The 22,187-nt window shown below is 39.3% G+C and overlaps 1 protein-coding gene across 2 annotated transcripts in view; it reads left to right on the top strand.

Annotated features, from left to right (window-relative positions):
• RTKN2 (rhotekin 2) overlaps positions 1–22,187 on the top strand; it is a 36,872-nt gene that overhangs the window by 1,551 nt on the left and 13,134 nt on the right. For both annotated transcript variants that reach the window (XR_001556011.3, XM_015866252.3), the window contains exons 2-9: positions 1,309–1,508; positions 3,804–3,862; positions 7,945–7,998; positions 8,877–8,994; positions 10,628–10,828; positions 15,180–15,274; positions 16,768–16,874; positions 17,844–17,975. Coding sequence is in view for 1 of the 2 variants with exons in the window: in XM_015866252.3 (XP_015721738.2) it covers positions 1,309–1,508; positions 3,804–3,862; positions 7,945–7,998; positions 8,877–8,994; positions 10,628–10,828; positions 15,180–15,274; positions 16,768–16,874; positions 17,844–17,975 (966 nt within the window). In the remaining variant the exon portion in view is untranslated. The remainder of the gene's footprint in view (positions 1–1,308; positions 1,509–3,803; positions 3,863–7,944; positions 7,999–8,876; positions 8,995–10,627; positions 10,829–15,179; positions 15,275–16,767; positions 16,875–17,843; positions 17,976–22,187) is intronic.

Raw genomic sequence — 22,187 nt, 5'->3', positions numbered from 1 at the left:
AATCAAGTAGAAAATCTGCCTCACCCCTTTCATGGGTTCTGGATTTCTCTGGTACTTGAGTTGTTGGGAAATTAATTCCTTTCTATTTCTGTTCTGGTTAGAGCCAATTGCCAGTACTTTTCTGTCAGCTGGAATACTGAACTTGCAAATTGAAATTATTGTACCAATTTCAGGCAATTGCTTATAGATCTGTCTGCAGAGCACTTGTTTTGACTAAAATGTATGAGCACTATACAGCTGAAAACAGATGATGCTTTCAATTCCAGAGGTAACTGGGACACTTCCTCAGTGTCAAAAAAGCCTCATCGCTGATCTGCAATGTGTTTGCAAGCCCAGTAGTTCTGGGTTTTCACAGCAGTACTGTGATAACCTGTTTTTTATGTGCCAGAAATATTGTTCTTGGTCCGGGCACATCATAAGGAAACTGTTATTGCATGGCATCTAGCACACCTTTGAAGGCAGCAAACAGCCAATGGCCCTTCACCTTCTGGGTCAGTATGGATAGAGCTGTTTGAAACGGCAAGTGAAGAATATTGCAAATTTATAAACGTTTCATGAAATGGGAAGAAGTTGATTTCCCAGATGTTCTTATAATACCTTAAAAATATTGGGTCCTTCAGAAAAACTGATGCAGTGACTGATGGACAAGTCGTACTTTGGGATGAATAATCATTGGGTGCATGACTGTGCCGTCAGGCAAGACATGGATGTAACTTCAGCATGAGACGAGCACCATCTGATTTCTACTTCGCAACCTGAAGCAGTCAAATGTTGGGATATTCTCCTTTTTTTCACATCTAGTTTGACGCCCCAATCATGTCAACCAGAAGTGAAAAATCGTGTTTTTCAACCCTTTTCAAGGTAGCCAAAGAAACAGATGTAGAATATTCCAGATATTTTGAAATAAATTATTGATATGATATTACTGCACTTGAAATCATTGGGAAAAAAAGTTACTCTGTAAGCTTTGTTCAGTTTGGCCTCACAGTGACCATAGAAGAGGAGCTTTACTATCACCCCATAAATGACACACTGAACCACATAGTTTTTTAGTAACTTTTAGATGCTGTGGTGAACTACTGTTAACAGGTGGTTTGAAATCTGCTTGTATAATGTATCAAATCAGTTTGATAATATTCTCTTTTGTGTGTGAAGAGAGAATTGTTTCGTGTTTAGTGATAACTGTAATGGCTGCATATAATTTAACCAGGGCTTTCTGTCCGAACTGTATGATAAATAGGGCTCCTTAAAAAGTCAGGGTACTTTCAGGTGGATTTATGCGTATTCTTTGTTGTTTTGCATATCTAGGAATGCAACATCCAAGAAAAGATGAACTTTGAAATCCGCATACGGGAAGGCATCTGTAAACTGCTTACAGTGAGCACACAGAAAGACCAGCTTTTGCAAGCAGTTAAAAACCTGATGGTCTGCAATGCGCGGATACGTGCGTACAGGGCAGAGCTGCAGAACCAAAGGGAAGAGCCTGTCTCATGCAGGACTGGAGGGTGGTGAGTAAAAGCTCTAATTCACATTGAACATTATGAAGAGGGCTTTTATGTGTGTCAGTTGTCTCGCACCGTGCACATACACGCTGTTGTTTTAAGTCATTGCTTTATAAGACTATTCCAATATCCTTCTTTAGAAAATCAAATACAAGTCATCTTTTTCTGGACAGATTTTATCATTGACATTAAACAAGTTCAGCTTATGAATATCAGTTAATATCACAGATGTATTTTCTTGATTACCTTTAGCATATAAAAAGGTGTCTAGCCTGTTCTTAAAGAACAAGACAAAATTATTCCAATCAAAATACACGCGTCTACGTTTTGTTCCTTCTGTTCCTGAGGTCTCTTTAATGACAGAATTATCATGGCTAATTGGTACCCTCTGCTGGCCACTTCGTTAACTACATCAAAAGAATAAAAGTACAACTTCATGAATACTAAGTCTGTTTATAACCAGTGTTATCATCTTATATTTCTTGATTAAGCTCAAGTATACGCTGTTTATTTGGATAAGGCTTTTTTTTTTTTCCCCAGTGGAATAGATTTTGGAGGCAATGTTATGAATTGTGGTGTGGAGACGCAATTGCTTTCAGGTTCTTTAATGAAATAACTGTATTGCAGCTCAGTGTAGAAGCTCTTCAAGTACATGCTTAGCTCCTGTACATTGTATCCCTAGGAATAACCTGCTATTTTTTTGCTTTCAGAAATGTATCATTACAAAGGAGAGAATTGCATTTTCTATGTCAACTATGATTATGAAAGCTGATTTTGAAAACTAGCATTTTAACTTGTGTAATTATTGCTTTTTCTTATGAAGTGATGACCTTTATAGTGATTTGGTTTTTATTTATATTTTTAATGACGGTGTGACATGAAATATGTATGTGTAAATTGGCATACAACTCTTAGTCTTTGATGTCTGTGACCACAGGATGGCACGTCTGTAACATGGCACAGATACTTAGTTTGTAAAATACCTCCAAGGTCATCCACCCTGTCCCAACTATCCACCTACCACCAATATTGCCCACTAAACCACATCCCATAGTACCACGTCTACACGGTTATACACTTCCTCTGTGGGCAGTGACTCCACCACCCCTCAGGGCACTGCTCTGGAGCTTGACTTCTCTTTCAGAGAAGAAGTTTTTCCTGTTATCTATCCCAAACCTCCCCTGGCACAGTTTGAGGCCATTCCGTCTTGTCCTGTCACTAGTTACCTGGGAGAAGAGGCTGACCCCTACTTTGCAATGACCACCTTTCAGGTAGTTGTGGATAAGGTCTCCCCTGATCCTCCTCTTCTCCAGACTAAACGATCTCAGTGGAGTTTTCTTGAAGTTGGCTGTGTTGTTAATTGACTCAGCTTAGACCCGTGTCTGTAGGGGGTCCTTTCAATCATCAGCAAAGATCATTAGAATAGATACAAGTTGTAGGGTTGTTTACCATTTAGATCTTATCTTTGATTGTACACTTGATAGTACACTTGCAGTGCTTTTGTACTTTCTGAGTAGTGGAATGTATTATGTTAAAACATAATCTAGATAAGATGATGATGTCTGAGAGAGTAAGTTCGGAAAGTGCTTTGGGATTTCAACTAATATTGTCCTTCTTACATACATTTGCGATCTGTTATTTCTGAAGAAGTCATGATACATTCTGTGATTAGAACCTTATTCGGTCAGGCCTTTTGAGCAGTGGCAGACAGAAGGATTACTGTTATCTATTATCAATAGATTATTTTGATTAAATTTAAGATTCAGGCTAAAGTTTACACTCTAGCTACTTAACAAGTGGTCTGCCTGCATGTAAGATCACAATTCTAACAACACAGTGTTTTGTAATTGGTCTCTGTTAATAGAGGAGGAAGCATTTCTCTGTAACCAATAATAGAATCAATAAATGAAGCTGCTTGTTCATTGATGTGTACAGAAGGAGAATAGTTAATAATGTATTTGATTCTGTTAGAGCCGGAAAAGGCATCAAAGATGAATTTACTTTTAATGCTCAGGTTAAATAAGCTTTGGAATAAAATCTTCTAGGGCATTAAGAAAATTGATGTGTACCTTCCTTCCATATTATCTTTGAGAATCTAATGACTCGTATCTTAAACTGGAGACCAAATCGAACTTTAAGGAGAATTCTTTGAAATGAGCTATTATATGGTACCCCATAATTATTTTATAATTATATTAATTATATAAAATATTTTAATGTTTTAAAGGTTGAGTTACAGAGACCTAAATGCACAGATCTCAGGCTTCTTTTTTTCTTTTTTCCTTATTCCTGTTTTGGCAGGTTGTCAGACACTGGGACAAAGGACCGGATGGCATGTAGGGCTAAAGTTGCTCTATCAGGTAAGTTGCTGGGTTGTTGCTTCACTGTAGCAGCCAACTGACAGGGCAGTATCTTGTATTAAAAAATTACACAAACATGATATTTTTTTAAAGCTATACTGTGATACAGGGGCCATAAATCCTCTTGTGCTTGAAGGTGTCTTATGCTTTGAAGTCACAGACTTGGTTATAAAGGTCCTACCTCACATTTCTAGTTTTCTGTCGGGGTCTTTCACAGTGGGAAGTGCTTTTTTTTCCCCCAGTCATTAAACACTGAATACATTTCAGAGCAAAGTGTAAATGAGCTGAATGTGCTCCCCAGCCCCAAATTTGTGACGACCTAATGAACTGAGGGCAAAATTGTAGCCACTATACAAATATTCTTTAGTTAATGTGTTTAACTGCTACAGTAAATGTACAGCACTGTGGCTTCAATGCAAATAAAGAACATTTACTGGTGATTTCTGGCAGGATGGTACACAGATTCCTAGCCTGTTAACAGACTTCTGTGCTATGGGTTTATCTGTGCTATATTCAACATGCCTGTAGTTACTCATTACATTTGCTCTGGTAGCTTGGCTAATAGATCTGTTCATGCTCTGTGACCTGCTGCGCTGAAGATAAAGCAGTGTAGAAGGGCTTCCTACTTCGAACTCTTTAAGTTAATTCTGCATGTTTTGACATATCTTTAGGAAAGGTAACCTCTAGTGGAAGAAGAATGATAGTCATGTGGTATAGTAACGTTTTCTGCCAACACAGCTGTTGCAGAGTGTAGATCTATCTGTCTTCCGTATGGTAGCTGGATGAAGGCATCTGTCTGCCTTTCTGTCTGTGGTTGTACCTGTCACTGGATTTGTAGAGTTATCTGCTGTGAAGGCTGTTAAGATAATACAATTCTGTTATCTTCAGAACATCAGAATTGCATAATTATTTGGAAGTGAGATATGTGGTTAGTTTTGATGGTACAAGAGGATACTTGCTGTTATCTGTGATCCTTTAATAATTTTGTTGTGTTACTAATATGATGGTTCTCAAATTGGAGATTATGATCCTGAGGAATATGGCATGGATTGTGGTGAAGAGCATCAGCTACCTTTTTCTGAGCTGGAGTCTGTGAGTCCTGGGATGCTGCCATGCCATGTCCCTCTTTACATGCCATGCACCCTGGTCAGGTACATCTTACATCAGAAAAGCCTAAGTGGTTTCTGCTTAGAGATCTATGTCTTTTAGAGATCATCTGTTAACTCCTTGGTTTCTATTCCCTGTCTGGAAAGCAGAGAACTAGGGTATGTGAGAAGTGGATGCCCCGTCCTTGGAGGTGTTCAAGACCGGGTTGGACAGGGCCCTGGGCAACCTGATCTAGTAAATGTGTATGTTTGGTGGCCCTGCTAGGCAGGGGGGTTGGAACTACATGATCCTTGAGGTCCCTTCCAACCCGGGTAATTCTGTGATTCTGTGATTCTGTGAGAAGGAAATGTGCATTTAGTGAGGGCAGGAGACTCTGGGCAAGATTTCCAGTTGGGAGATCCTGGCATGACACACACACACCTCCCTGCTCCCTCCCTGCATTGTCTTATGACCCATCGTCTTGTGTTTGGGGAGCATGACAGATCAGGTCCTGTCTGCTTCAACAGCTGCAGTGTGCTCACATCTGTAGCGTGCCATAATCCATCATGCCCTGTCTTTCCCATTATTTGGGAAAAGACTGCACTTCTCTTTTGTGTTGTGGCCCTCCATGGGTTTGCAGTTGGAGCTGCCCAGCACGTTCAGAAGGCACACATGCTTGTGTGCCTGCCTTGCTGAGAGAGCAGTTGTGAGCACAAATCGCTTGAATTGCAGGGTGTCGGGACTGAATTGGCTGGGAGAGGCTGGAGATGAGATAGTGGTAATAATGTGTCTGGACATGTAATTTGAGAATTGATGATAAAGAATAGATTTTTCTTTAGAGGAAAGTAATCCATCTGTATATTATTGTCACATGGTTAGTGTAGGTCAGAAGATTAGGCTGTTACCAAGACGAGGAATGATCATGTGGCTAACACCAAAAGTTCAGGAGCAGCTTTGCAAGAGCACTGCGGAGTGTGCTCTACAGGAAGCAGCTACCAGTATGTCAGATAGCAAGTGGGATACGTCCCCAGTAGGAACATTTTCATCCTTTTACCCCATGCCTGTGAATAAATTGTGACGTTTGTGTCTTACCTATCATTTACTTTGTCAAAAGGCAACCCATTCAACACTGATCAAAAAGCACAATCGTAATTTAAAGTTATTCCATGGAGTTCTAATGAATGTCGAAAGGAGTCATTGTCTTTAAGAGTGATTAACTGTAGTGCTTGAAAGTTATCCAATTTTAATCCACAGGGCTTTACAGCTAATTGTAGCTGAAATTAAGAAGTGTGAAAATTGATCGTTGTTTTTGATAAACTGCAGCTTTTTCAATCCAAGAATGAATTGAAAACTGATTTACAAGCATCACCTGAAACTTGTAGATGCAATTGTCTACCTACATCTGGTGATTTTTTTCCACTAAGGTGTAGATTTTTCAGTTAATATAATATTGAGTGCAGCATAAAAAAAGTAGTGTTTATTCTATTGCTCTAATTGTTCACAAGAACTATCAAGTGCCTTAAAACTGTTGTTTGAGGTTTGCTATAAACAAGGATACAAAAAGGTTTTTATTGCAGTTCTTTAGTGGCACATTTATGCCTTTTGTTTTAGGAAAGAAAAGTTCAGTACATGAACTTTTTCCGTGACGTACGTTTATATTTATTACATCTACATATATGTATGTGGAGTTTGAGAGACTTCTGCATCTGCTTTAAGGAAAGCATTTTTTATCTACTTCCCTATTCTAAAAATATTTAAAGGCTTTAAAAAATGCTTGCTATGCAAATGCGTCTTTAGAAAGGCAGTTTCAGAACAGGGTGATGCATTTTGTTGGGGTTTTGCTTTGTTTATAGGAAGTTGTGGCAGTCCAATGCTTACAAACCAACAGTTCGTTGTTGAGAAGTCATTAGATTTTGTGAACGTTTCCAAAATTAGATGAGTTTGCAAAGACTGTATTTATGCAGCTTTACGCAGGTCAACTAGTTGAGTGCATAAAATCCTGCAGGAATACCTGACAAATAATCTGTCGCCAAAATAGCACTACTGTTTTGCATACTGTACGTGGATTTTTCCATTCGCCTTCTGTGAAGATAAACACAGGAGTCAGCAAAGCTCCTGCATAACAATATTAAAGATTTTTATCGGTGGATGGCTGAGGTATTGCTGTTCACTGCTGCCATCCTGTGTCATTTAATATATTGCATGTGCCTTTATACAGCACTGTGTATTTGAGAACCAGCTTTGAATTTATTGAGCCCTCACCGCATTGATCTTTCAAGAAGGGACTGGTAAGGAACTTTATCTAAACTTGTGCTCTCAAAGCTGGAGAAGAATATAACTCAGTATTGTGCAGGAGTGGGTAGGTAAATGGGAAAGTTCATTGAAGAAGATACTTTCCTAATGTTAGAATGACAGATAACTTAAATTAATCGTTCTGTAATTGCCCCTCTACTATGGTCCTTATGTAGAAAGATATTTTTATGTAAGCAAACAAACTTCAGTCTTCCCATGTCAAATAAGACAATTCTAACAAGGAACTTGATTACTTGATTTTCTCTGTGGGTAGTAAAACGGGACTTTGGCGTCTGCAATAGAAGCATCTCAATCTTTCCATTCAAACAGGAAGTTTTTCTTGCAGTTGGATGAGTGGTTTCCAGCACCAGACGAGCAGGGTTTCAGCTTATGTCTTTGCATAATCATGGACTAAAATACCTCTCATAACTGTGCCACTCTGAAATGTTACTCTTAGGTTCTTTCAAATGAGATTTCAAAAGAAATCTTTATTCTGATACAATTTATAAAAGCAGATGACTCTTCAAATAGGACTAACTGATGAATTTGACACTGATAATAAATCTGTAATAGTTATTGTTCATTGGGTGGATGGCCCTATTGCCTCCAAACAGTGTGAAAAGGAAAAAACTTTGTATTTAGTGTTGAACTCTGTAGTACAATATTACCTATAACTTAATTTCCCTATTTTTTTCCCCATTTAGATATTCGAATACCATTAATGTGGAAAGACTCTGAGCATTTCAACAATAAGGAAAGTATGTATGATCTATTGAACTGATATGATCAGCAATTAGTTAAGCCTATAAACTGGACTTACCCATCCAGTTTTCATACTGATCTAAATCTGTTTTGTTCATCTGTTTTACTGTGCTGCATTCCGTCTTCTAACTGGAAGCTGTTGATTGTAGCAAGTTGAGAAAGTTCCCAGTCATGTGGCTGTATGTTAAAATCTTGCCTTTCCAGAGGTGAACCTCCAGAGGAAGAGTAAGGATAACATTAACTAAATAGCTGAGAAAATTCCAATTAAACGTGATGTTCTTTCTCTCATCTGCACTCAGGAGAGTAATATTGAAGGCTGTTTCTAGTGAGAAATTTAAATGAAAGTTCTCTATTGCTTTTGAATGGATTATTGGATAGTCTTCAAGTACATGCATTTTGCTATGTCATGGAGATTAACCCTAAATCTGTTCCAGCTGTCACCTGGCATTGATTTCACTTTGATTTTCAATAGGGTCAGAGGGGCTGAGGCAGGCAAAATGGTCTAATCCTATATAGACCATTCATAAAATGATATAGACGTTGGATCAATTCTCTGTTTGCCTTAAATCAATTTTATTAAACAAAATTACATTTCTACTAACATTTCTGACATTGTTAGCACAAACTGCTGCAGGTTATCTTACAAAAAAAGCCCAAAACATTGAGCGGGGGTGGGTATGTGAATGTTGAACCTATGTGCTAGCTTTGGAAGTTCAACTGTCATAAAATCCTACAATGTCAAATTTAGGGTGGGAGTAATTTGAGGGCAGCGCCTTAGAGGCTCAAATTACCAATCCTTCTATGTTGTTTACTGGGAGCATTTAGTATTGTGATGTGCAATGTGCTAATAAAGCTTTTCTTTGGCTCTCCCCAGAATCACAGCGCTATGCAGTGTTTTGTTTGTTCAGAATGGGAGCTGAGGTTTTTGATACAGAGGTGGCAATTGTGGATAAAGCAATAACAGATATCTGTTTTGAAAATGTAACCATATTGTGAGTATAACCTATTTATGTTGAATGAAGTACAAATATCCCTGTTTTCTTTTGCAAGTGGGTGTGATTATGAATACGATTGGCTGAGGTCCTCTACATTTTTCTGTGGGCAAAGGAATCTGTAGCATTTCTCTTGATTTCAGTGGTTGGTGGGTGGACCCCTCTCTCTGGAAAGCCATATTTTTTTATGCACACATTGATCATGATGGTAGATACATCATTTAGCTTCATTTCTTTCAGTTTTGTTTTGGTTTTTTTTTGCCATGCTCAAAGATTTTTCTTTAAATAAGGAGATCAACTCATAACTCAAGGACAAAATTACACCAATGCTAAAAACTGGAAGCACTATAAAAATGCCCTTCTGTAGGCATGGGTGTTCCACCCAGTGTTTTAACTATTATTCTGTAGAGCAGGCTGTGGTCTCTTTTGATGTTCCATAGAGCCACCGTTGAAATCAGACATTTATTGTCCACACCTCATGTTCTGTTACTCTCATACGAGCATATGCCGCAGCTACAACCCTCATAGTTGAAGAATACTAGACAGGAAATTATCTTTAAATAAAACCTAGAAAAGAATAGAAAGGTGTTCACATATACTTTTCTGTTGCTTTATACATTTTTAAGAGTCATGAGAGACACTTTATGATTTCTGTGAGGGTTGTGTTGGTTGGTGTGTGTGTGTGCATTGCTTTATTTTTTATATTAGCAATTTAGATTGTCTCCTGAGGAAGACTGACTGGAAATCTAGAACTACTGAAAACTTTAATTCGAGATCTTAAAAAGTGAGTAATTGAGAAAGCATGGATCGGTAAATCAGGCTTTCTTTCTTAACACTTGCTCAAGCTTAGAGGAAGGGCATGGATTTAAATCTGCTGCTTGAAAGATACATCTGTTCTTGGAGAATTTACCATAATGATTTTCTGTAAAATAATGCAGAAAAAGCTCTCAAAATTGCCTTGTGCGCCCAGAGATAAAGAAGAAATTCTTTAAAAGCCTTTGGGATAATTTCCTTATGAATATGTAGTGCAGGATTTGTACCAGAAAGATGAGGTTAGGCTTCTAGTTTGATGACTCAGCTCAAGAACGTTGAGAGCTGGTAGAACTGAAAAGAGACAACAGGGTGTGGGCAGAAGAACACAGCAGCAGATAGATATTATGAATGACAAATTTGTTGCTTGTGAGTGAAGTAGGATTTTTTTTCTACTGATACGAAGGGGGTGGGTACAACAGTTCAGTCTGATTTGGGATCATAGGCATGATAGGTTTTCAGTTGTGTTATTTCTGAGTAACAGTAGAGGGCAGATTGAAGTGTGCTTGTATGTCTTGCCTGTGTATTTCCATGAGTGGTGTGGGTTTTTTCTCCAGTTTTTAACCTAAACGTTGAATTTCCTGTTTGCAGTTGTTTATGGTTTAATTATAACATCCATCTCATGACTTCAACACTGAATTACCACTGTGTACTCTAGTCTTCAATTCTGTTTTAATGTATGTCTTTCCCTGAATCTGATGTAATTCCTTCCCTCGATTAGCAGTACATGTTATTTAATAAATATATTGTAGCAGCAGCATTCCTTGGCTAGGTGCTCGATTCACTAACAAATGCTTTGAAACTTTCTCCCTACCCCTTCCAGTGATGAAGCAGGACCAGATTTCCAGGTGAAGGTTGAAGTGTACAGTTGCTGTACAGAGGAGTCTTTATACATAGCAAACACCCCTAAGAAACTAGTAAAGAAGCTTAAAACATCCCTCAGCAAAGCTACAGGGAAGAAACTCAAAGCCACGCTGCAAGAAGATGACACTGACTCCATTTTGCTCTCTGACCCAATCATCCAGTAAGACACACATATGGGTATTCTGGTTTTATTGTACTTTTTAATAGAAATAGACCAAATATGTTGTCAATATTTGGAAAATTGCCAAGAACGTGATTATTTATGTACTTAACCAGGTGGAAAAGAATTTACATTTTAAATAGGAAATGAGGAAGTAGGTGTGAATTCCAGCTCTGTAGCTCAGCCTTGGGGCCCACTTCTGATCTTTAAACACATGAGCAGACCTTATCTTTCTTCTACACAGTTGGTAAATCCACTGTTATTTGCAAATTCAGGAATACTTCAGTTTGATCTCTGGAGAAAATCAGGCCTGTGTGATGTGTCTGTGGCACTCCATCCACCCCCTCCTCTTTCCCTTACCGCATTCACTACATGTGTCAGTTTTGCACCTAGACAACGTTGCTTTTCAGAATGGTGGCCATTTCTAAAAGGTGGGTTCTGTGAAGTAACAAACAGGTGTGTGGGCAGGGGAAGCCTCTCCCCTAATGGAGGTGATAGGGCTGTTGTGCTGTGTATGTGGGGGCTGTTCTGCTTTCTGGCTTTTCAGCAGGTCTCTGGACTGGCTGGGGCATTTTATAATTACTTGCTGCTTAACAGGAGTTTCCTTAATTGGCTTCAGCACAGAACATTTTGAAATGACTTATGATTTTCTGTGTTCGTAGTAATAAATGCTCTTCTCAGTAATTCAGTTTCCTTTTAAAAAATGATCTTAAGTCTTTCACATATTTTTAATGAAGTGAACTGCCTACTGATATTCCCCAACTACTTTAATTTCATTGTGGTTTAAGCAGTCCAAGTAACTGCATTGTACCTGCTGCACAATAGATTTTTAAGTTTTATTTTTTTAAGAAAGTAAATATTACAAGATATTGCTTTCCCTTTATTTTCTGATGGCTCAGCAGCAGAGCATCCATGTGTCATTTTTGCCACGTTCTGAGAAAAGCCTTAGTCTTGTTTTGTGTGTCTGTTTGCCTGGATTATAAAAGGAAGCATTAAATCATGGTTTATCTTTGTTGAGCTCATTTTGTTATATACTGACACTGGTGTTTCAATGAAAAATACACATCCAAGATGTCTTAGCCACAGAGCAAAGCAATTTTACTGCTAACTGTGGAGTACCTTCCACCTAATGACAGTGTTTTTTAAGGTGCATCATGTCAGGTGGCTGTGCTTCCCTCAAGCTTTGGCTGGTTGATGACCTGCTGCCATCAGGTACAGTTGGTTTCAGATATAAGCACAGGCTTACGTGCTGGCCATGCCCACTTGAATATAGATTGTCTGTCTTTTAAGGAAGAAAAATGAGTAGGCAGTCCTCACTATTGCCTCCTTGCTTGGATTTTGCTTTGGGTTTCTCAGCTGTAATTTTTGGTATTTTACTTTCTTCCATCTTTTTTTTCCATTTACCATAAGTCATCACCTCACCATGGCTGTTCTTTCCTTACCAAAACTGAATCACCAGTGATGTGTTTACTAATGGCTTTGCTAGGTGATTAAAAAAGACTATTGGGAACAAATGTCTTACTGCAGGCAGAACACAAGTTGTCTTTTTTTTTTCTTATTAAATATCTCCTCCCCTTGAGTTTTATATTATGAAGACCTTGGTAACGTAGCCCTTGGAGGTGAGGAGACTGCATCTTTCAAGTGTTCTTAAAGAATGATACCAGTCCAGTCTGTGAAATGAAACCACGACAGTAAAAAGGGAACTGGCTGTATTTTACCAACACTTTTCCTCTGTAGATTTCATTTGTATCGGCTGTTTTCCTCTCAGAGTGCACGTGGGATGAAGTTGTCCCTTTTCCAGTAATTCTGTGATCCTCCTGTGCCAAACTTCTTAGCTTAGAAGTTAGAAGGCTCCCTTTCAGCCTCGTAATTTCTCATAAAAGCTTGATGACAAACTGTTTTGAATGGTTGCTTTATTTCTTCACATCAGCTGTACTGATACTGTCTGCTCCTAATTATCTGTTTTCATTTTTTATGCAGTCTTTTGCCCACTTCATTTTTCCTGTTGTTATTATTATTGCATTGACGTTTGGTGCAGGTATAGTGCTGATCTTCAGAAGTTGTGCTTTGAAGACGTGCACATTCTGTTAGCTGGCAATACTGGCCTACATGGGGGCCTGCTGCTGGTGCCTTTCATGAACTTGCTCTCTGCTGAGCTGGAGATATGGCTTCTGTATCCTATGTTTGGAAATCCGCATTGATATTTTGCCAGAAGTACATATTCTAACCTAATGGCCTCCTTTTTATTGCTGGGTTTTTTTTAGGACCTGATGATGATTTTTGTTTTTACCTTTTATTATATAAGATACAACTGGAAGCTGAGCATATTAGGTGTTTTTGACTTGCACAGCCTCCACTCTGCATCTGGATGAGTGAAATAAGGTAGTGATTTCTAACATTAATGTTCAGGAACAGGTTCTGGAATCTGAGCTGTGTGAATCCAGTATGCATTGATAGGAGTGGTGCAATAGTTACATTTCTCCCCGGTGTCTGTGTTCCACTGTCAGTGCTTCTGCCACTTGATGGGCAACTCATCCAACTGTGAGCCCTCACCATGCTGTATGAGATGCAGTGGGCAGATTGTTCATTGCTATTCAGAGAAGCTGCCATTTAAGGCAGTCAGCTAATTCTGTCACATGTACAGGCAAAGCACACTCAATAATCCTGATTAGCTTGTTAAATATAAGATAGAGTTGCAGATAACTTTTCTGAATTATATTGAAGTTGGCTGAAAGGGATGACTGTTCTGTTTCAGGAAGAAAATATTACTGGGAAGCATATTTTAAAAGTGAAGTAGCTGTTTTCTTGGCAAGGTTGTTGTGGTAATTAGTCATGCTTTAGAAAAAATAACTAAATCAGCACAGAAGTTTTATCCGTGAGAAGAAACTGAACTGCTTTGTACCATTTAAATAGAGCGGTAATGCTTAACTGAATAGCAAAACATAATCAGCGGGGAATCTTTTGTTAGGGAATGGTCTACAGGGAATATATACAAATGTTGATGAGTTTTTGTTCAGATTCCTCTCTGAATGTTTTATAGAGGTGGTTCTTTGCCCAGAGTGCTATATCATATTTAGTTTTCTATGTACTGCTTTGAATTAGATGTGTAACAGACCTCCCTGCTAACCTTCTGTCTCCTCTCTTTCATTAGGGTCAGGGCTGGGTAGGCATCTGATTTTAAAGCTGTGTGCCCTCTCTGCTATTAGGAAAATTAACACTTGGAAAGTATGAGTATTTATTTTCTAGTGATGTCAATTCAGTGTCTTACCATCTTTTATAGCACTAAGGTATCTTACGCAGCACAGAAGGTTTTTAAAGGATTTTATGCTTGACTCTGTCAGAGAAAGCAATTAGTGACTCTTAAGTGGTTTGTTTTCGTGTGAACTTTGTTTAAACTGCCATTAGCCAGGTGGAATTCTTACTGCATTGCTAGACTGTAAATCTGTTACTTTGTCTTAAGAGTATTTGGGGAAAAAGGTTAAACATGTACCAAATTTACACCAGTTTATTCCAAGAACTGCATTCCACATGCACTGTGCTGAATTGCAAATGGGATTTTTTTTTTCAAGTTTTTTTTCCCCCCCCTAGGCAAAATCTAAACCAAAGATATAACACTGTGATACCTGTAAGCACAATAAGTGAAAGAGTCCTTTGTGCAGCTGAACTGGCTGTCCTACAGTTTCTACACAGATTTCTTTTTCATGTGCAAAGAAACAAACTATTGGGTGCTATTCCTTATAAGTGTGTGTGTGTGTATACCCAACTTTAATGAAGTCTACACAGTCAAAGCAAAAGAGCAGAGCAACCTGAAAAAGCAGTATAACGATTTTAATTTTAAAACTTGTGTTTTCAGATCAAGTTCATCATCTGTTGTTCTGTTGCCTATAGTATTTGAGTTAGGCCTAGGGTTGAAAGCTGCAAACCTATCTCAAGTTACTTGGTGTCTGAGTGGAGAAAAGAGATGCTGTTAGTGACCTTGGGCTGCAGGAGGCTTGCAAAGCACAGGCCTTATGTCTGGGTTTGCCAGTGGCTGATAGATAGCTGGAGGGACTGAGCTGATGGGGCTGCATGGTGTGGGTCTGGAAGTCATGAGGTGACAGGGAAGCGGAGGTGCTGCTCAGGGTGGAGGCAGGAGGTGAGGATGTCGGAATGGGCTGAGTGTGCTGCTGGGGCAGCTCTGTGGGAAGGGGCTGGGGGTTGCAGCCTGTGGCCACTGACAGCTGCTGCCTTGAATCTTGGCATGTCCCTGTAAGCAGATGTGTTATCTTGGGCATCCCTAGGCTCCTTCTAATTACTGCCTGCACAATATGAGCAGAAATGACTTAAAACGTGCCTTTTCTTTCACATTTAGTGGAGCAAAGTACAGTTTGCTAGCATATACCACTTTGGGGCTGGAGAGTGCCGAGGATGGTTTCAGGACCCACAACCTCACCATTACAGGAAATGGTAAGTACATATGGTACCAATTTAAGGAAATAAAAACCCAGTAACATTTTGCATTTCTCTTGTAAACTGAAGAGCTTAAAGAGATTATTTTTCTTGATACTTAATACAGAACAACTTAAATAAAATATTTAACTGTTCTAAAACAAGCATCGATACACAGCTGAATAAACTATCAGTTGAGTACAATTTCAAGTCCAGATGAAAATTTAATTCATTTGGGAGTTTCTTCTGTTATTTGCATCTTGATCTTAAGCGGGTTGTACCCATATATACAAATCATTTCCCCCTTCCTCACAACTAAGGGAGGGTACTGGAGCAAAGAACAGCTTTTTCCTCTGTAGTCAGAACAGAAGTGTATTAAAAGCAACCAAAACAAAACTTCATTTGAGCTAGACACAGAAATGCGTGTCTGCAATTTGCCTCGATCGCTGTATTCCAGCTCTGGGACAGCACAGGTTGCTGGTAGTAGCATTCGACTAGGATGCCAACTTGGGGGCTGTGATTGTGCTGCAACTGAAAGTGGTACTTCAAGAAATACAAGTGCAGTTCCTCTTACTTCATCCACTGTTTTCTATAAGTATGGTCCTTCCTGTAACCCATTTTCAATCCACCTCGTTAAATTATGAGGTGCGACTTTGTATTTTGCTCACTTCTGGTAACTGTTTTTTTACAAAGAAAATTTAATTACTTATACTTCATTATTCTGAATAAGTACAGATTTGAAGGTTTAGGGGGCATTTGTTTCTCAACAGGTTAGAATAATTCCATGTATCTCTGATACTATTTTTTTACTTCAAATTCTTGTTTTCTTTTCATTCATTTGCGTATCTCACTCTGGTGAGGAATGACATACCTGGGTATTTTAGGCCATTACAAGCATTTCTAAACCATGACTGAAGGCAGAGTGATGTCAGTGATGTCAATGGAGTGTTGCATTTCCTGCTTCTAATTACAGCAGAGCATGTTTTTTACATGGCAGAGCTGAGCAGGTTTTTGCTAATTCCTTGAATTGATGAATACTTTCCAGGAGTGCAAGACAAGATGGGTACAAATTTTAAGTCTCAAAAACCAATCTGAAGCAAATTGTCTACATGTGGGAAGTCACACTGTGATGGGAAGGGATCCAACTTGGTGGGGTAGCCAAAGTGATCAAGATCTTCCAAAGTGGTTTTAGCTGTGAAGCGAGATATTGAGGTGGTTGTTCTTTTCCTGTAAGAACAACTTGTTGTAGCAGAACGGTGTTTCTGCTTTTCCTCCAATTCTTTTAGAACTTCTGATGATTTTTAACAAAAAACTGACTGAAGACCGAGAATTGTTTTACTTTAACCCAACAGGATGAGATCTCTTCCTTTACATGTAATGAATGCTTACTCATAATCATGATCCGAAAGTAAAGAAGAGTATTAAACTGTATTTATGGGAAATATTCAGCACTGTGCTTTATTTCTTGTTAAACTTATATTTCTTTTTTCCTGTCTGGTCGTTTTCCCCAGAGGAATCTTCTTTTTGGCTCCCCCTGTATGGAAACATGTGCTGCCGTTTAGTTGCTCAGCCTTCCTGCATGGCAAGGGATATGATGGCAGGATTTCTGAATCAACAGGTAAAAAAAAGTCTTGTTTGTGTCCAGATGCTCTTCTGGCAGTAGTCACCAACAGGCCACTGTTAAAACATTGTTTTTCCTAGTGTGGTTTCTTCTTACATGTTCTGCCTAGAACGAGGGAGGAGATCTCATAGTTACTGTTTACAAGCAGTATCTCCAGTGGCTAAGAATCGATCAGTAAATGTTTTCTTGGGGCGCTTATCAATAAAACTATTTGGGCTGTTAGATACAGGTTGACTTGTTTCAGAATCTGTTTAGCCTGGTACTTAACAGCAGCAGTCCTAGTGGTCCCTTGGCTACCCTCATACACACCACTCACTGTCTCAGCATGGTGATGAACAGACTGGGGAGCAGCAGTTAAACTCACCCCTCCAAAAGCGATTACTGTGAACTCAGTTTACTTCTCTATTATGATTCATTGCACAACTAAACAAACTAGAAGGTGCGAGCAGAGGGCTGAAGGGCCTGGGGCCACCAGGCAGGAGTGCCACACTGTAGGCTCTGGTCTCATTGTGAAATTAGAATATATTTATGAGTGCTGTTCAGAAAATTATTTTGAGAATATGGAGATTTTAGACAAATATCTTTGAATGTACCACATGCTTCCAGCGTTAGATACTCCTATCATTTCTTCTGTTGTTTAATTAATGTAGCTAGTAAAGGTGGGTTTCTTCCTTATTGTGGACACCAGTTCTATGCTTTGTTCTGCATGAAGCGGCAGATTCTGCATTGTGTCATAAGACAGTGAATCTGGGAAATCTGTAAAATACCAAAAGGCATTTAAAAGGATGGGTTACGTTTTAAGAACCATTGATTCTGAAGTGTTCTGCAACAGAAGGTCTTTCTTTTAGGAATGAATTAATTCGGTGTGATAAGTTTTGATCACGCGGGCTGATTAGTGTGTACCTCACAGTGTGCTCTTAATTTGTAGTTGGTGTCTGGCAGTTTCTGACTACTTCTTCCCTTTAGCAAAAGATAGGAAATGTAACCGGCTGGAGGAGGCTGTACTGCGTACTGAGAGGTGGGAAGCTCTTCTGTTATTACTCACCAGAAGAAATCGAGGCTAAAGTGGAGCCAGCATTGACAGTTTCCATCAATAAGGTAAAAATGATCATATGCGGGATTGTTTTACTTGTTATTGTTCTTCATTATTATAATGAGGGAAGTTATTTGTGTTTTAAGACACATACATTTGGGCTCTAAGCTGTGTGTATGCAAAAAGCTCTAGGTACAGCAGCAGTGGGAAATGCTGCAGTGAAATTTCCAGTCACTGAATTTTTTTTGCAAGGGTGTAAGGTTTCTTAGCAGCAGATGTAAGATCCTTCTATTGCACTGAACTGGTGAACATATAGGTAAAAAGGATGTTTTTCTTTAGGAAAAGCGTGACTTGTACAATTGTTCCGTTCCCCGCAGTCCTTTAGCAACGTTCTGGGAGACTTTTGTCCTCAGCAAGGTGAAATTTTAACAAAAGCTTTTTGTTGTTTTATTTTATTCTGCCTCCGTCTTAATTAGGGGGAGAACTGGAAAACTGCTCAAAATACTTTAGTGTCTTAAAATAAGCTGCTTTTCTTAATACTGGTTTTGTACAGGGCACAGGAACTTTGGAAGTTCTGTTCTCTGTGATGGCATTGCTTCTGTTTTTCATAGTCATAGGCAAAGTCTGGATTTAAAACTTGACATTAAAATTCTTCTATTTGACTAAAGATGCATTAAGGATTTAATTTTAAACAACTATTTATGCGTTCAATTTATGAATGTTATTGGAAGGACCTTGTAGAATGGAGATCATTAGAGCGAACAGATGCTTTTTAAAGCTGTTTCTGCGCAGTCATCAAGAGTTAGTATCACATAAGGATGAGCAGAGGAATTTAATGTTGTTTGCAATTGGCCTAGCTGGATTCATCTTTCATAAGCAGACAGAAACATTTGGAAACTGTGTTAAGCACGGGTTGGTGTGGATTCTGGTGTTCTTCTGTGGCTGCTTGATGACAGCACTAGCTCGGAAACAAGCATTCCCCCACCCAGTCGCTTGCTCTGGCTGCTGTGCTGCTTCATGCTGGGCAGGCAGTAGGGCAGCTGAATGATGAGCTGGACTGGGAACCGAAGTGAGTTAAAATTAGCTCATCCTGGGGGGAAGGAGGAGGGCTGGCTTCAACCACGCTTCTCATTAATACAGTCTTTTATCTAGATACCTACGGACTATACGAGTGCTTGTGTGGTACAAGGAAGGAGCTAGTGCAGGACCCGTGATGGTTAGGGCCATAAAGTGCCAAAGAACTGCTTCTCACAACAGCAGTATCAGCTCTTGCTGGCTTTAAAGTTTCTGAAAAATGGCTGCATTTTCACCTTGAGTAACTCTTGTTTATAAACCAGACGTTTAAGCTGAAGATAACAACGTAACCTGCTTTTGTCTGCTAAGATTTAAATTGATTCCTTAATTAAAAGTACACTTCTTCTATCGTCTTGTATTCTAACAAAGCCACTTTTTTTCTTTCAGTTCACATATTTACTTTTACAAAAATGTTCTGACGTGATTCATACGTGAGCAGGTTTAGTTGCACACCTTCAGTCACTTTTAATTGCACCAGCTGAACTTTGCTGAAACAGCACCTTCCAGTTGTTTGCAATAGCTGTTAGGGTTAGTGGAACACGGAGTGACTGGACACAGACCTTAAAATGTGAAGGAAATCCTTTTGAAAATGCTGTCAGAATCTCTGTCTGTTCTGTCCTTAGGGGTTGCCGCTTTGGGCTGTATCCTTCTTTTGCTCTTCCTTTTCAAATAACCACGTTCTCCCAAGGGGTTTTTCTTCTCCAAGCTGCCAGCACACTTACTTTCTGAAATCCGGCTTTTAATGGGAGTCTGTCTGTATGCTGGCAGTTTATCTTTACAGGTAATGTGTGCCGTGTACACAAATCGTGTGTGACACCATTTTGCCAAAGCATCAGGCTGTTGGAAAACATGACTGTGAATCCTTCCTTAATTTAAATTAAAGCCAGAAAGAAAAAAAGCAATTTAAAACATGTTTGGATACTTTGCTACTTAAGCAGCTTCTCTTGAAAATAATATAATGGCTGTGGATTTTTTGATTCTTTTGTTGTGAAACTTGTGGTGTAAATGAAAAGGAGTGAATCATATGGGCTTATCTGCGACGTGTTGTTGCTGAAACAGCAATTTCAAAATCAAAGTTGAGATTGAAAATCAACTCTAGATGTTCTAAAATCTCTTCTGGCTGCATGTGATATTGTTACTTGTAATGTGAAGCTGATCCTCTCCATGTAATTGAAAGATACTTTCTGGAGAGTAATGAAGTCATATGGATTTATGAGGAACTCTGGAAAATAATCATACTGATAGTCTTATTTCCCTTCCCTTTGAATCGAGACTTGAAGAAGCCATTAAGACCACCAGAGTCATTACTTTAACTTCAAATGACTTCACTGCTACCACTGTTGAGCAATAATAGTTCTGCAGTCCCTATTATGCAAGTGTTACTATTATTGTTCCAGCTAAATGTGATTATAACATATTATATTGCACAACTAAGTAGAGAAATTGTATTTTCTCTAGCAAAGAAAATTAGCTGGAATCCAGCTTGAACAAGGAATGTTCCTAACGGACCAATTCCTAATTTTTTTTTGTTTCTTTGTTTGCTTTGCTTTGAAATGAATGATAAAGGCTTTGCCTATATCTGATAGTTCAGCTAATGGGTGCACATTCCAGCACTTCACACTTATTGCCCAGTATCCTGAATACATACCCTGTTGTATCCCCCTCATAAATGATAGGACTTTCTTTGTGCGTTCTATGCTGGAAGCTTCAGGAATTCTGGGAGATGGCTTCTAATTAACACAGGCCCATGATTTCCTTCCCGGCGTATTTTGCCAGCACGATCCTTGGTCTGGTGCCATGCAGTGCAGCAGGCCCAGAGCTGGCTCTGTGCTTGTACCAGCTGTGGTGGTGAGCAGGATGAGCAACAAATGTTTGCTAAGTTTGTGTTGGAACACATGTTTTGGGCCAGGGCAGGTAGAGAAATCCACTGGAGAATGTAGCAATGGCTCTGGCAGCATAACTTCATAGGGGATCATGTGCTATTGTTGGGAAACTAGGAAGTTCATCTTGGGACTGAAACAGAAGGGTACTGAATTATTGGCCATGTGAACGTCCAGGGAGCAAGCAAAAAGGATTTTTGATTTGAAGGGGAAAGATATAAAGGAAGACTCGTATTTACCTGACGCTGAAAGTCATTTCCCCGCTTTCAAACAAAATCAGTCTCTGGTAAGGATGTACAACCGGCCTCAGCCCCTCCAAAGGAGTCCTCTGAGTTTCCTCGGAGCTTCAGCTCAGTGTTTCTTGCTCCAACTGGCTGCTTGTTCTGGGCTTTACAAGAGCAGGAACGGAGCTGGTTCCACTGTCTGTGAGACTGGGGAAGGTGGAGCAGAGCTCTGCATACCGTGGTACTTTAAGGCACTTTGCTTTTTATTTTTAAGAAGAAGTGGGCTTGTGGTGTAATTCACCCAAGCTTGGTGTATTCATCAGCCCATTACTGTAATGGCATCTCGTATCACTCTTTAAATATTCAAACATCAGGTATAGATTGTTGCTTGAGGATTTATCTCCTTTGAATAATAACGCAGTTACGGGATAAAACCTGCAGCAAACATCATTAAATAAACTTGTGTGTACGGTGTGCTTGAAGTTCTTACCTGTCAAATGTTAATCTGTTTGATTTAATTTTTTGCTGGTATCTATGGTTACCTGAGTTAATGGGATATAGAGCACTTATGGATGAATTACTTCATCTCCTATTTTTAGACAGGAGAATTTAAATGAGCATATCCATCAGATATGCTACAAGCAGCTGTTAGTATTTCAAACAGTTACTTCAGTAACGCATTGAAAATCTGGGGAATATTCTTGAGAATAATCCTTGTTTTTCCAATGATTAGAACTAGGCCTATCCCCATGGGATCTCATGTGTAAACTTAATTTCTGTTGGCTTCTATTTGACATCTGTAGCGCAAGTTTGACATTGGGTTGAACAATGTAATAAGGAAGGTGGCTGATCTGTCCCCACTGTATTTTAAAGTGTGTCCTGAAACTACTTGGAGATCAGATTTGCTGCCCACCCAGCTGCTGCTCACAGTGCTGGCTGTGGCTGTCAGCTTCCTTCCGAGTGCGCGGTGCTCCATGTGCCAGGGGACATCCTTGTATGGCACAAAGGCTCTGCAGGTACTTAGCGCGTGTTAGGCTCCAGCACTGACCAGTCAGGTGCTGCTGGTTCCCATCAAGATTTGGGCTGATGCCGCTCCCCT

Source organism: Coturnix japonica, chromosome 8 (genome assembly GCF_054131305.1).
Source record: "Coturnix japonica strain WE chromosome 8, WE-NBRP24, whole genome shotgun sequence".
NCBI classification, from domain to species: Eukaryota; Metazoa; Chordata; class Aves; order Galliformes; family Phasianidae; genus Coturnix; species Coturnix japonica.
The sequence above is the reverse complement of the archived record's forward strand: the minus strand, read 5'-3'. Positions and strand labels throughout refer to the sequence as shown.